This window comes from Rhea americana, unplaced genomic scaffold, assembly GCF_003343005.1.
Source record: "Rhea americana isolate MKP2758 unplaced genomic scaffold, rheAme1 scaffold_225, whole genome shotgun sequence".
NCBI lineage: Eukaryota > Metazoa > Chordata > Aves > Rheiformes > Rheidae > Rhea > Rhea americana.
The window spans coordinates 1156929-1171782 of NW_028186341.1; the positions used below are offsets into that span (position 1 = coordinate 1156929).

Genomic DNA, 14854 nt, shown 5'->3' on the forward strand with positions numbered 1-14854 from the left:
GGAGGTTCAGGGGTGTTTGTTAGGATTTAGCTGCTTCCTGTGCTCCTGGAAGCCCCCAGCGAGGCATCGTGGGCCCAGATTCGTGCTACCTCCCCTTAGCGGTCGAGGGAGGAGGCTCAGACGGGCCCGACGGTTCCTCGGTCCTGCACCAGCCAGCAGGGACGGGGCACCCAGCACCGCCCCGTAATTGCTCTCCCTGCAGGAGCAACCAGTTTTCCAGCTTGGGTGTCTCAGCGCAGCACCTAGAGCTGCGAGGATGAACGTGGGCGTAACGAACTGGGCTGCTGCACCAACAAACACCTCACATTTCCCCAAATCCCTCTGCTCTTAGGTGGAAGAGTCAGGTTCTTGCCACTTCAAAGCTCTTCCACATAGCCAGCATGAGCCCCCCCCCCCCCTTTTTTTTCTTTCTATTTTTATTTTTCAGATCTTGGCCTTAATTCCCCGTTCCTGCTTGTGCCACAGCCAGTGAAACGCACACACGTGGACAGTGTAAAGGGAGAAGGACATATGGGAAACTGGGTCTGGTGACGGGGAAGMAGCAGCATGGAGAAAAATAAATCTTTTTTTTTTAATTATCTGAGGCTATTGCTTCAATATTCCTGCAAAGAGTTTCTTCAAGTAGAGGGCTGGGGCACATGTTGCTGTAGGGGTGACACAGAAAAACGTCTGCTCCAGCACACAATTTCACCCGACTTTTTAAATATACACAATATTTATTTACTCAGCAATCCAAACTCCTAAAGGGTCCAGCACTCAACTTTACAGCACAGGAATCCCCTTCAAAGTATTCCAAAACTGGTTAAAAATAAAATTAATTAAAAAATATATAGATATTTAAAATACTTCCTCACTTCCCTGTGAAGGGGGAGGAGGTTTCTGGTCAGCAAGTCTCTCTGGAGTCACCCCTGGGAAGCTCTTAACTCTGGTGCTCTGGAGTGTCTCCTTGGAGAGCAGCAGGATRTCCATGGGCTAAAATTTCTGTAGAAATTTGAGAACCAGGTCACGCAGCTTCACCCTCAGAGGTTCGTCGTTGTCRCAGATGATGTGCGTGGAGTCCTCCTCGATCTGAATGAGGGTTTCTGCCTCCTGCARGAGTACGATGTGGCCCTTGGCCGTGTCCTCCACCTTTACATCACTGAAGCCATGCTAGACACGGCCATGGGGAGGGAGTGAAAGAGCGAGCTGTTACTGCCAGTCAGTAGGGATACAGAGATGTAGGGATAAAGACAGAGGGGGCAGGGAGGAGGAGAGGGGGCAGAAGGGCTAAAAACCACATGGGGTACTGCAGAAATCCTAGATCTCTAGGATCTGCACAGGAAACACCCATAAGATATAAGCTATACGTGACCCTCATCATACAGATGGACGAACTATTGCACAGGGAGGCTACAGCCAAAATTTTCCACTACGCCAGTGCACTGCAGTTGCCAAGTTCAAAATCCTGGTCTTGAAAGACAAAGAGGACAAAGAGCTCCTTGACTTTAACTACTAAAATGGGCATCCGCTGGGAAATGTAGGTTTTAATCACTAGGCATTACTGCCTCAAGGAAGAGGACAGCAGAGATCTGCTGAATCTCCGGGTAAACTTCCTCACAGAAGTCATCTCTGCCCTTCTTCCTACCCATTTTCTCCAGGAATCAAGGAAGGTAGAACAGGGCGTCATAGACCAATAACCAACCTTCCATGCGTTCAACCAGCAAGTCCTCTGTCCTGCAGCTCTCCAGAAGGCTGTTCTAACAGTTGTGGCACTTACAGGATCTCCTCTTCACTCCRTCACACCCATTTTCACAAAACTTGTAGGAAATCACGCACCTTTTTGAGATCTCCTCCCAACTGCTCAAATTTATTGGAAACCAACTGATGATCCAAAAGATATGTGGGGAAAATCCTCCCTACAGAGTGACCCCAAAAGCTCTGCTTGCATGGGAAACCAGGAGGAAATGCCTGATATCAGGACATATCTCTACAGGGAAATATTCGCTCAACATTCCCCAAAGTATTTGCCCAGCTCATTACTTCCTCTCCATTTCAAGATGCAGTAAGATTACTTTTCCTCTCTCTCTGCTAGCAAAACAGCAGCTTTCTGGGATCTTTCTTTAGAAATTTGAACCTTGCCTGCCACCAAAGGTTTATTACCTTCTCCAGGGTCTGCACAAACTGGTCCACAGGAATGGAGCCACTCAGCAATGGCTTTAGAGGCTTACACTCTGGCACGTCATCACTCACTCGCTTTCTCTTCTTGCTGGCGGGGGGTTGCGGAGGTTTTGGAGGAAGCTGATGGATGAGGAAGTGCAGTGAGACAGTGAGTCACCTCAGCTTATTACAATTTACCTGGCGTAACAAGCATGCGAAATAGAAAAGGAGTATTGGTTTTTGTTCTCAGTGACTAAGGGGGAATATTGCAGTGTCGGAGAGGAGAGGAGAAACCCAGCTTTGGACTCCACTGCAGCTCTGCGCACACAAGACACCATTTCCAGAAAAAAAAAATATCAGTTCAAATTTCTGTCATCATCTCAGAAGGCCTGTTTGACTCAACTCAAGGCTGAAGCTTTCTATTCTAGCATTCAGGTACCCCACAATATTACCTAGGAATTATACTTTAAAGAACTCAATACCTTGAAAAATCACAGTTTAAAAGACAGAACAGGCTGGGAAATGCTGGCAAATGAAGAGCAAGTAACTACCTGGGCAATGAGGAAAATGGGTAATTTTCACCTCAAAAAAGTAAATCTTTAGGAAGAACTTGAATACAGACAGGGAAGCACTGGAGATGCCGCAGACAATGCCCGAAAAGGCACTGGGCTGTGATCTTGGTATAATTTTGACCACTTAACAGAGATTAGAAATAGATTTCTATAAAGTAAACCAAGGGAGAAACTATTGTGCAAAATTAGCCCGTGTGTCCCGTGCCAGGTTAATCAGGTTGGGGAAGTGCCAGGACATGTATTTCTCAGTGAATTAGCAACTTGGTCCTTGGGAAAAAGGTGCTGGGGAAAACTTCTCCAAATTTTTGGCAAGGTCACCTGCCAGGGACGTGTCTGCACAACCCAAGGGGAATTTGCCCACAGCAGCCCCAGCACCTTGCGGCGCTCCAGGTGACAGACTGCACGACCCTCAGCTCTGCGTCTTTGCCCTCAGGTAGCATCATGTCCAAACCTGCTGCAGGGACATCCCTGTATTTCTTTCAACAGCAGGGGGAAGATGTTTTTCATCCTTGGGAGAGAAAGACTGCCTGYGAGGCTGCAGTCCCACCGACACTTGAGTCACTCTGCACAAACAAGCCGCTTTCTTGAAGCTGGTGCAGGCCTCCACACCTGCATCATGTTACTCATRTGCATAAATCACTCACCCAGTTCTGGGCAGATTCAATTTTTGGGGCTTGTCTACACACAGTTTCTGTAACTCRCAGAGTTCCCACGCTCAGCTAACACTGACACATACCACTGTGCTGGCTTAACTCCATCCACACGTGAGGGCCAAGGCGGTTTAACCCTAGGTCTGAGCTTACTTGGTACCAAGAATCAGAGCAGAGAAGGGAGCACATACATAAACAAACACATAGCGGAGAAAGCAGCTCAGACCAAATGGATTTTAATATTTCGATTTGTTTAGTGTTGTCTAATGCACCCAGGGAACTGACTGGGAAAAAGTATGACAGCATGTCTGCTGTGCACTGATACAAATCCTTAACCAATCTTTATGCCCTTGTGTTGAAGATTGGTTGTATTGACATTTTGGGGTCTCTTCCCAATTGCAGTGGGCTGGGCCCAGCTCTGCCGCCCAGTGGGGGCGACAGCAGCACGCAAAGCCTGGCTGCATGCTCGTGCTTCAAAGCGAAAGGCAACCAGGGCACCTACTGCTCAGCAGGTCCACTAGGCATCGCTCCTTCTGTGGAGCACTAGCCTCAGGAATCACAGTGTCAATCTAAAAGAGGTGATAGGAGGAGAGATTTTCTCCTCATTTAATCTCTGGAGTTCACTCTACTTTGTACAAGGATGTACAAACTGATTCTTGGAGAACAGGGCAACTTCAGGAAGAGCATCCTTCAAATCTCTGATGCTTTAGGTCATCTCTCCCCTCCAACCCTCTGCTCTAAGTCTGGGAAAAGCTGGCTGATGTTGATCCTGGTGTAGGAGTTACAGAAGACAGCAGTATGATTTGTAGCCTCTCTTCATGAATAATCTAATTTCCCCTTTTATTTTAGCTAGGCATGTTGCCAATGAAAAAAAAGAGTGGCAAGATTTATATGCATCCCACTCTCCATCCCAAGTGTAATTCCTCACTCCCGCATGCCAGGCCAAAGCATTGGACAAGGACTCTGCTCYGGTGGGGAATGAACTGTTGCCCCAGGAGAACAGCTGGGGCCCCAGATGACAGGAAACTCTGTATAAGGATAGATTTTCCTCCCTCCCCCGTTATACTGTACCTGCAGCACATGCTTGTTGTCTTTAGTATGCAACACAGCAGAAACTGTTGCTAAGGAAATACCAGGCTTAATCTCCAAGGGCACAAGCGAATCTGCAAGCTAAAGTGAAAGAAGGATTTTGTTCAGCAAGTGATAATCTCATAATTTGTATGGATCCAGCTGTGATTTAAATGGCAGCATGATATTTTTAAATACGGACTAATGAACTGTAAACACAAACCTGCAGGTATGACGACAGAGCTCTCCTCTTACCTGCTCAACCCCCCTTTTGGCTCTCCCAGCTATTGACTTTTATACCATTATCAGAGCAGTGTGAAGTTTTCAGTAATCAGGGCAAGTCTTACAGAAAAGGACAATTAAAGAGAAATCAAGTATAAAAAAGGCATCAATTACTTTACTAATAACTCGGATTTGTAAAACTGTAGTCTAATTGGGCATTATTTATGATGCTTGTTACCTTGATGGACAACAAAAAATCAAAGCCAATTTTCTTTTCAGCTCCTTACTGTTGCAGTATTTGGACTGCAAAATAGCTGGTAGAAAAAGGTTTGTCCTTAAAAACCCACCAGCTCTGTTGACTGGAGCCAAACTGCTGTTTGGACTTTTTTTTTTTTTTTTTTTTTAATAACACTGCGGAGAAACTCTTCCACTGCTTTTTATATAATGCTCCCCTGAAACAGATAAAATTTCGACTTGGCTCCAACTTTGAAGTCAATGGCCTCTCCCCAGGATCCTCAGCACTCCGCAGCATTGAGGAGGCTGGCAGTAAATGCGGAGCATGGAGCTCTGCACCCGCAGAGCTTTGTGGAAGTTCAGCAGCTCTTCCAGCCACATTTTCACAGGAACTCTGCAGAAAACAGTGCTCATGAACACAGAAAATGACTCCCCTTTTTTACCTCCAAGTGAATTTTAGAAAACAATATGCTAGCGACTGAGTGCCCTGGAGTCCTCTACAGGACTGTAGCCAGGATCTAGATAAATAGGTAACTGCCAGCAGCCCCAAGGAGTTTCGAAGCATCCTTCCCAGCCAAGCATACTCCTACTAGCCTCTGCAGACCCAAAGGCAAGGATGAATGAACTATGCTCTGCAGGTGCCCCACAGAAGAAAAATGGAAAAGGTTGCTCATGGGTTGTACTACTGGATAGGATGAACTCTCAGATGTGAGGACAAGTTACACCTAAAAAAAGCAGAATCTATTTTGCTGTTTTTCCCAACAACTGTACCATCAGCCCCCCAGAGCATCAGCCCGCTCTATCTAGAGAGAGCCTCTACAAGAAGATTGTCATCTGGACTCCAATCCCCTCCAAGCACTTCGCCTCTGCAGTTGGAGTCAGATGTTAAGAAGAGCTTAACCTCCAGGGAGATGAACTCCCTTGAAATTTCAGCCATGTATTGCAGCACTTCCATGCAGCAGAACTCTGYAGAACCAGCTACCACTATTACTCTGGCAGCAAGATAACACCAGGCCTCTCTAGCTCACCAGATGCTCCCATGCATGAAGCAGGAAAAGGAACTGGACGGATTTTACAGGAGTAAGATATATTCCCATTTTGGAGACAGGGAGATTAAATTCCTTAGCAAAGGCCATTTAGTGAATTCTTAACGGAAGCTAAAACAGGGGAGGGATGGAGCAGAACAACTGAATTACACCACTTCTCAAGAAACTCCAAGTACCAATACTTTACTGTCAAGTGAAGTCTCATCTGCTGTAAACCACTACTACGTAGGTGATTCCTGTACTCGTGGAAAGCTCTAATCCTCATGTTCTGAGCACAGAAGCAACTGGAATTGACTTCAAAGAGCATCCACTTCTGGCCTAATCCAAATGCCATCAAAGCAAGGGAGAGCTTTTCTGATGGCTTCAATGTCAGCAGAGTTCAGCTACTTCTAATCAGTTCTGAAAATCTTACCTACCACTATTAAACCCACAGCTCATGTTTTGAGAGCACCTGCTTGAAATAAAGAGTTGGACAGATGCTCGGGTAAGAAGAATAAAGGCATTTAAGGCTGCATTCTGATTCCCTAAATTGTGCTCATATTCAGACTTGGTGAATATTAGAACCCAGAATTTCATGGAGCAAATCAGATTGCTCTCTCTCTCTGGGACTCTGTTCTTTAAAACAGGGAATCCGTATCTGCCTTCACAGTTTGTTGTTGAAGCTTAAGAGAATGGATGTACAATGATAGCCACTGCTTCAGATTTGCCCTGGGAGCTAAAAATAGTAACACTTGCAGCAGTGTCATATACAGCACTTTGCAATGGTCAAAGGCACTTTCCATCCTCATCACCTTCCRAAGGAGGACTGAGACAGAATGGGCTCTAATGAAGAATTAATGGGAAAAGAGCAAACACTCTAAGGAGAGAGATCCTTAAAAACCAAAAAACTTTGAGTCAAAATCCTCTTCTGCCACTAAAGTACTTCGCTATTATCATTTATGCAGGTATTAATCACAAAGTTGGTAAATCACAACAGTTCAATTATTTCTAGTCAAACAGACAGTAAGACAGACATTCATTTTTATTTCCTCTAACCTGTTGCCTCATCTCACTGCCCTCTCCATGATGTGATCAATCCTTTTATGATAGAAGTTCACTCACCCAAACCAAAAAGGTCATTTAATCACATCCAGTAATTCACTGACCAACACCAGACAGGACTGCTCTACTCCTCTTGACTGACCTCCTGCACACACAAATCACAGAATTCTTCCAAAATGTTGGAATAAAAAAACCCTTTTCAGAGAGATAGCATATCTTGTCTAGACTCCAAGCAGTAGCAACTCCACCATTTCCTCCTGCAAGCTGTTCCAATTTTCCTTGTAGCTACGAAACTGTGTCTTATTTCAAGGTTGAATTTGTCCAACATTCGGTTGCTGGATTTTGCTAYGCTTTTGTCTGCAAGACTGAAAAACCCTTCACTATGCGAGAGTAAGCRCTTCTTCTTTCCAATCATTATCACAACTTTAATGCTACATGCTGGCATCAGGGAAGTCACAAAAACAGACACACACAGCATTGAGCACTAAAAGCACATTAATCAATGCCTGCACATGGATGAGCACTTGGACTGCCTTAACATGTGTGTGCGTGTGTGTGTTTTGCCTACTTCAGTTTTTAATTCCTTCCTGTTAGGTGAAGATCAAAACAGAAATAAACCAAAAAGCAAAGTCATTGACTCTCAGAAGCCTGAAATTGCAAGTGTTCCCAAGTGCAACCACGTGAAGCTCCAAACAGGGGAGGGAGAGAAGAGTCAGTTTGGGAAGTTCTGCTCCCATAGTTAAAGCTGTCCACTTAGGCTCTTACAGAGTAAATATGTTTTTACTGTAAACTACAGCTGAATCCTTCCTGGAGGATGCTGCATTTTTTTTGCAGCAAAATGAGACGTGACAAATATTATGTGAGCCCAAAGACTGGTTCTGGCCAAACTGTTTATAAAGAAAAACAAGGCATACAGGTTAGGTCACAGTCTCTACTAAGGCCTTCATCAGGGAGAGCTCTCCTGAGACTGTGGATCATATGCTATCTTCAGTCAAAAATCCTCCTGTTGGCAACAAAGAGCAGAAAATGGCTGAGGATGGGATCTGGGATCTGAAACTCTTACTGCAGAAACAAACTGAGGCTGAGTAGTCAGTGAGGAAAATCAGGAAAGGACCATAATGGTAGCTCACCTGCTGAGGATTTTCCCAGGGACAGACACGTGCACATATACACCAGGCAGCATTTTAACTGACACACTGCAGCTATCCTGGCAGTCGGGAATACCAGTAGTTTCCCCTAGATTTCTGGGAAGCCTCTCCTAACTTCTCTGCTTTCCCTCTTCCCCCTCGCCCAAGTTTTATAAGTGCAACAGTTCTTGCCTTAAAGTAGAGAGGGTGCAGGAAGGCTACCTCGGCAGGGAGAGGCAAGGTCTGCGAGGAACTGGATCTTCATCCTCTATGACTGGAGGGATAGGGAATTTGTAGGAACACAGCAAAAGTTATCCGTAATTAAAATCCCCTTAACTTTTAAAATCCGAATTTCATTGATGCGTACACTAGTTTATAGCACATGTATTTAGAAAGGGACATAGATGATTTTTTACTTCAGGATTAAATACACATTTGCCAGATGTGCAAGCTGTGCATTAAAGTATCATCTGTGCATTAGAGATTTTTCTAGAGTTGCAGCTGGATCACATCAAAGAAACCAAAGCCATGCAATAGAGCTGTGAGAGCACTGGGCAGGAAAGACCCATTATGAACTCAACACCTTGCAAATCCTTAGGAAAATAAAAGAATAAAGTGGGAATATATTCATTGGGGCAGGAACCAGTACCTAGCATTCAGAAATCCTACTAGGGGATCCAYGGCACTACTCACACTGCTATACCACAGTAACACAGTAAACAGAAAGAAAATACATCTTGAATTTTTCAAAAGTGGATCACATTCAACTAACACAATCTCTTTCTCTGAGAAAACAACTGCTGAGGGAAATGAGTCAGCCACAGCCTGTGCTTCACAAAGTACAAGCAAGGTACCACTTGGAAAATTCCAAATATCAGATTCCTACAGCAGTCCTGAGGTGGGGACAGCACTGGCTGAAGGCGAGACAGACCCAAGTAACTGCTGGGCTGATATTGCAGTTCCTCAAGGGTCGAGTCTTGAGCCCAGGTCTGTCCAATCTTTATCAATGACCTCAGTACAGAATAAAGGGAGTGTGCAGACGGCATCACTGAAGTTTGCTGAGAAGCCCTTAACAGAAACTTCAGGCTATCATAGGGAAAGAACCAGATGACCTGAAGTACTGGACTGAGAAAAACAAGATGAAATTCAATAGCATGAAATGCAAGGCCAGGGACTGGGCTAATGCCGAGAATTTCTGCTGTGAGCTGGCGGCAGCTGGAAATGACAGAGATGGAGGGTCTAGGTTTATCAGTGCATCTCATGAGAATCAAGAGCCACAAATGTGGCACAGACAAATGCAACTCCAGAAACTATCAGGTAATTCTAGCAGAGATGAACTCTTGCTATTACACTGGGTCTGGCAAGATCTCCTCTGAACTACTTGTAAATTGTGGGTAATTTAAGTTCAAGAAAGGTATACAAAAGAGTTGATCAGGGAAGGAGAAGCTGCCTTGTAAGAGGAAACTAAATTATCTTGGCTTGTTTAGCCTGGAAGAAAAAAAGCCAAAAGCAGAATTTGATTATTCTACACAAACACCACAGGGAAAACACCAACAAAAGAGAAAATCTATTTATGCTAAAACATGAGGTTAAGAATAAATTTGTGCAGACCAGCCATGAATATGTGTAGGGTGGAAATTAGGATGTTTCTAGCCATCAGAGACTGTGGGAGTTTGAACAGCATTCTAGTGGGAACAGCAGGGGCAAAAGTCTTCCCAGTTTGAAATTTGTGCCTTACATTTTATAAGGCATATTTTAAACACCATTAACAACTGCAGCTGGGCTCTGGCCACGTAATCCATGAGGACATTTCTAGTTTTAGCTGGAAATGATTCCTTACGGTCCTGGAGTTCACCAGGCATGAAAAGACTCCCACCCAAATCTTAGCTCCTATAAAGGTTGCAATTCATGTGACAGAAAAAAAAAACCTTTCTCCCAATTATTAAGGAAGCCCAAAGATTTAAAGCCCCGTCTGCCTTCACCAGTTCTTCGTGGTTAGGATTTCACAGAAGGTTTTACAACAAGCACTCTTCAACAAAACCTGAACTGAGAACAACCTGCCTCAGCATCCTTCCCCCTCACACACATCAAACCCAGTTTCGGAACTCCATGAGGTGCAGAACAGCACCGCTCCCAGTGTATGTGTCTCTAATAGGAACAGTGCCCAAATATTCCACATGCTTAAATTCTGTAGGATATCCCTTGTATTTATAAGCAGGGAAGATCTGTATAGTTGGTTCTATAAACAGAAAAAAACATGGTTGTCATCCTGTCACTTATTTTTATTTGGATGGCAATGTTAGGAAAGAAAGAAAATTTACCTCACCTCCTACCTCCCTGCTTCTTCTTACCCCTCCTCTATTTTTAAGTGTCAGGAGCTCTGTTATTGAGGCACTTGAAAGCAGACACAGAAATGCACAAGAGATTATAGCGTGGGCAGAAGTCTCAAACCTACTCAGCCTTGGCTTTATACCATCTGTTAAATCAGGCAGAGTTTGAGCACAAGAAGTTCCTCTGCAAGTATCAGATCCTGCAGAGGAACACAAAAAGGTATGTGGTCACACACATGCACCAAGGGGAAAGGTCTAAAGATTTAAATATGCCTGTGGAGGGACCACTCATGGCCAGCAAGCATATTAAACAAAGCACAGGGCCATAATGCAGTAGAATGGGAATTACTCARGGAACCTTTCTAATGGGACTTAAAGGAACAAAGGTATTTCCAGCACAGAAGAAGAAACATCCTGTAACTAAGGACATCTACATAATCATTGAGGGATGGCGATCTGAGTCATGTCTTGTTGGTGTTTCAGCCTCAGGTTTTACAGAATCAAAGTGTTTGAAAGCAGATGATTAGGTTGCTAAACTAACCTGAACTTTCAGGTTACAACTAACCTTTCAGTCTCTGAGGGTCTGCTACAATCACTTCTGAAGTGGATTTTAAAGTTTCATTAACCTCAGTGGATGAAAGATTATGCCACGTACTTGCCTACATCATAGCTTTACTATTCCACGGGGTCTGTATCTAGTGGAGAAACAAAACAAGCTGGAGGGGTAGTCCCATGTTTTTGAGCAATGGAATAAGCCACTTCTGTTTCACGTACATGCTCCAGGCAACCACCATCTTTATCACTGCTTCTTGCATTTAAGCACGGCTTAAAAGTCCCAGGGGAGACTATGGGGACCCAGATCAACCTGATGGCTCTTGTCCCCAAAGCCTGAAGATCAAAGCAAGAAAAATATGTACAACCAATCAACAGGAAGCAATACTGGACAGGATTATAGGCAGTGGATTCACTACAAAAGCTTACTGTTGGCTTTTTGCCAATACTGTGCCAAGAGACAGTTCTAAAGAGGTATTTAGAAAGTGTAATGAAGTAGATTCATTGCTCTTTGATAGAGCTCTTCCCTAGTATGCGGTGTAGCCTAGGAGAAGGCAGGAAATAACTGTTTGAGGAACTTACAAGAGGCCAGTGGAAGCTGGAACCAGCAAAAATTAACCTCAACCCTGCATGAAAAATGACYGGTAGGGAAAGCAAAGACATGAAATAGCTTCAAAGGGAGGGTAAGCAGCTTGCAGACACAAAAGAGGACTCATTGGAAAGATATCAAAATGGTATGATTCAAAACATTCAAAATATTGTAATCAGCTTATGGGTCAGAATGTCAAGTTGTTGATGCTTACTGGGAAGGGATGTGCATGGCTSGGTATAAGGAGCATTATTCTACAGCCAGATATCCAAAATGAAAGAGAAGCAATCATAGATTTTAATGTGGACAGGAAAAGACAGGTCTGGAGCAGGAAAGCAGGCCTGAGTTTTTATCAACAGMGCAATCGAAGGATAAGACTAACCAGAAAACAGGTGCAACAAAAAAAAAGTGAAAGAAATGAGGGCTAACACATTCAAGGCCCACAACAGRTAGGAGGAAGGAGGAGAATTCTCTGCAGAAGGAATGAGAGGCAGAACAACCAAGAGAGGAGAGAAACRCGGTAGTGAGGCGGCAGACATGGTTTTACAAAGACAGTGTGTGATTGCATTCAACACCGATGACACTGATCAGGAGGACGACAGACTCCAGTGCTTCTGGCTTTGCCTAAGGAAGTCAGTAGAGCAGCTTCAGTGGAATGCCAAAAAGTGAAGACCAAATTCGGAGAGGGTCTATGCTGGAATGAGGGAGCAAGTCCAGGCAATTTTGCAGGCAGTTGATTCARTGAGCTTGGAGAGGAAGGGAGGAATGATAGTAGCAAGCAAATAAGCAGGTTATCTTTCATTTGCTTTATGATAAGATAGGTGAGCCTAAAGCATCTTTATATCACAAGGGGGAATAGCCAGGGGAAAGGGAAGGGAGAGAGATCAGGAGACTTGATAACCTGGGGTCACCAAGCCAAGATGAGGGCTAGAAGAAACAGAGGAATCAAACTCTTTTGCCCCTGAAACACAGAAGGAAGTTGCAGAGGTAAGAAAAAAGTCATATTTTGCCTCTTTATCTCTCAGAAGGACTTGGCAAGACCGTATGTGGAAAGAAAAGTCAATACAGGAGAAGGGGAGGCTGCAATGAAAGCTATATAATTAGAATTGGCTGCCAAGAAGCAGTGTTTCTAATTCTTCTCTGCAACAATTCCTTGTAATTTCACTTCACAGGGGACAGTGGACTGCATGGCGACGCTCTCCTATATTGCTCTGTGTTCTGAAGAACTTGCAAATTGAGTATTTGAAAASCACAGAGTCACTGAAGTCAGTAGGCTGCTGCAATCAAGTGATACACACCATTGTTCAGCTCTAATTAAACTGGAGGCACTTTATTTGCTCAAACACTACTGTTTAATTTATCTGTTTGCTCCAGAAGGTGCTTTCCATTTTCCCACCATTCTCCTGTGAAAAGACAATGCCTAACCAATTTCCAGGAAGCAGTCTTTATTTTATTTTATTTTAAAGTGAAAGGCAGATGCTGAGAAGAACAAATTAGTTAAAGTTTAAAGGGTTCCACAGAATGACTGGATCAGAAGTGACCTCTGGAGATCATCTGTCCAAGCCCCTTGCTCAAGCAATGWCACCTAGAGTATGTTGCCCAGGATCACGTTCAGGAGGGTTTGGAATATCTCCAGAGAAGGAGACTCCACAACTTCTCTGGGCAACCTGTGCCAGTGCTCTGTCATCCTCACAGTAAAGTTTTCCCTCATGTTCAGATGGAAAAAAAAATCCCTCTTTTCAAACAAAAGCTGCTCTGAGTATAAATCTCATTAACATACAAGAGTCCTGCTTGACCTGACTTTGCTCTACACTAAAGTAATTGAAATGTAGACGAGCTCCAGTAGTATCTGTAGATTTACATTAGTTGGACAGGCTGGATTTCAGATAAGAATATAGTCAGTTCGTAGTGACTGAGACCATATTGTGTCAACTGTTGGAACTTCAGAAGGTCTAAAGATTGAGACATAAGTTTGAATGCATCTCTGTTTCAGGGAAAAGACTGTGGATGTTCAGAGAGGGCCCTGATCAGGACTTTATTGAAGCAGACYTTCCTTTGTGAGACTTTTAGTTGTACTTTAGAGAGTAGATCCAAATCTTATCTCTGGTGCAGATTTCAAAATGTGGAAGCCAAATTCTCAAGGCTTGCTGGGAGCTATAAAATACCCTTTCCACCTGTCACTTGAACCGTCATAGAACCCCAGAAATGGTGTATCCTCTATGAAACAAGAACATCCTACCCTAGCAGCATAGGAAACCTTGTGGATTCAGACAACTTTAAACTTTTCAGACAACTTTTTGGTCACGTGGCCAAAGCTACTAAGGGGACATTAAGTAGCAGTAGGAGTAGGCTCCATCAGGGAGCCTTATCTACCATATTTGTAATCCTGTCTTGTACGACCCACCCAGCAGATGAGGAAGCTACAGCTATTTTTTGCCACCACTGTGTAAATCCTGCCTGAAATCAAAGACCATCTGCATCAACCTTTCAAAACCAACATCATAATGACCTCTCTGCACAAAAGGATGGACAGACAAAGCTCTTTTGCTGGGAGGGAGAATGAGGCAGGCCAGGCAGATGGCACATAAAAAATTACTGGGGGGGGGGGGGGGGAAARTWMTTTKTKCYCATTTTGGGGAATAGCACCAAAGGAAATAAAGGCCCTAGAAGCATCCTCCTTCTCCCACGTATTTGAAAACCAAATAGGGATCCTTTGAGATGACACTGCTGTGACCGCTTACACGGAGTAGGAGAGATTGTGTAGTTACCTTCTCTGCAGTTATCAGCTATGCTGCTGAGGCTCAGAGCCCAAAGCCTAAAGCCTGAGAGGGTGGGAAACAATGTACTGTCCCTTCCTTGCCTTACTGCCACTCTGCAGCTCAAGTTGGAAGCAAACTGGTCTCACAGGGTGATGTGACCCACATCTGCTGAAATGGAGGATGTTTTCAGGAAACAGTCTGTGATTACTGTAAATTCTGTCATCACTCTTCCTCTAGTAAGTTCCTGTAGAAAGGGTGATCAGCACCTGCTTTTGAGGATGCTTTGCATGCATATCTCAGTGCTGGAGAATAGTATCCTACTGACAGTCATGTATCACATTCTTGCTCTCAGAGGCAGAATGCACCCACTAATGGCACTAATTCTCAAACAACACCATTAGACAAGCAAACACTATCTCTCTGATACTGACAGGGAAGGACAGCAGTAAGATGGCTTTGCTGAGGTGTCAGAGACGACCTGCGCTACTCAGTTTTTGTATCAGCTTAAGAGCTTTTTGCAGGAGAATC

The 14854-nt window shown here is 44.1% G+C and overlaps 1 protein-coding gene across 2 annotated transcripts in view; it reads right to left on the reverse strand.

Annotated features, from left to right (window-relative positions):
* Positions 1–696: 696 nt before the first annotated feature.
* The window catches only part of INTS9 (integrator complex subunit 9), a 69518-nt gene continuing 55360 nt past the window's right edge, over positions 697–14854 (reverse strand). For both annotated transcript variants that reach the window (XM_085305670.1, XM_085305669.1), the window contains 3 exons: positions 4430–4528; positions 2140–2277; positions 697–1149 (listed from right to left, as the gene is read on the reverse strand). In XM_085305670.1, the coding sequence (XP_085161796.1) occupies positions 973–1149; positions 2140–2277; positions 4430–4528 (414 nt within the window). In that variant the 3' untranslated portion in view covers positions 697–972. The remainder of the gene's footprint in view (positions 1150–2139; positions 2278–4429; positions 4529–14854) is intronic.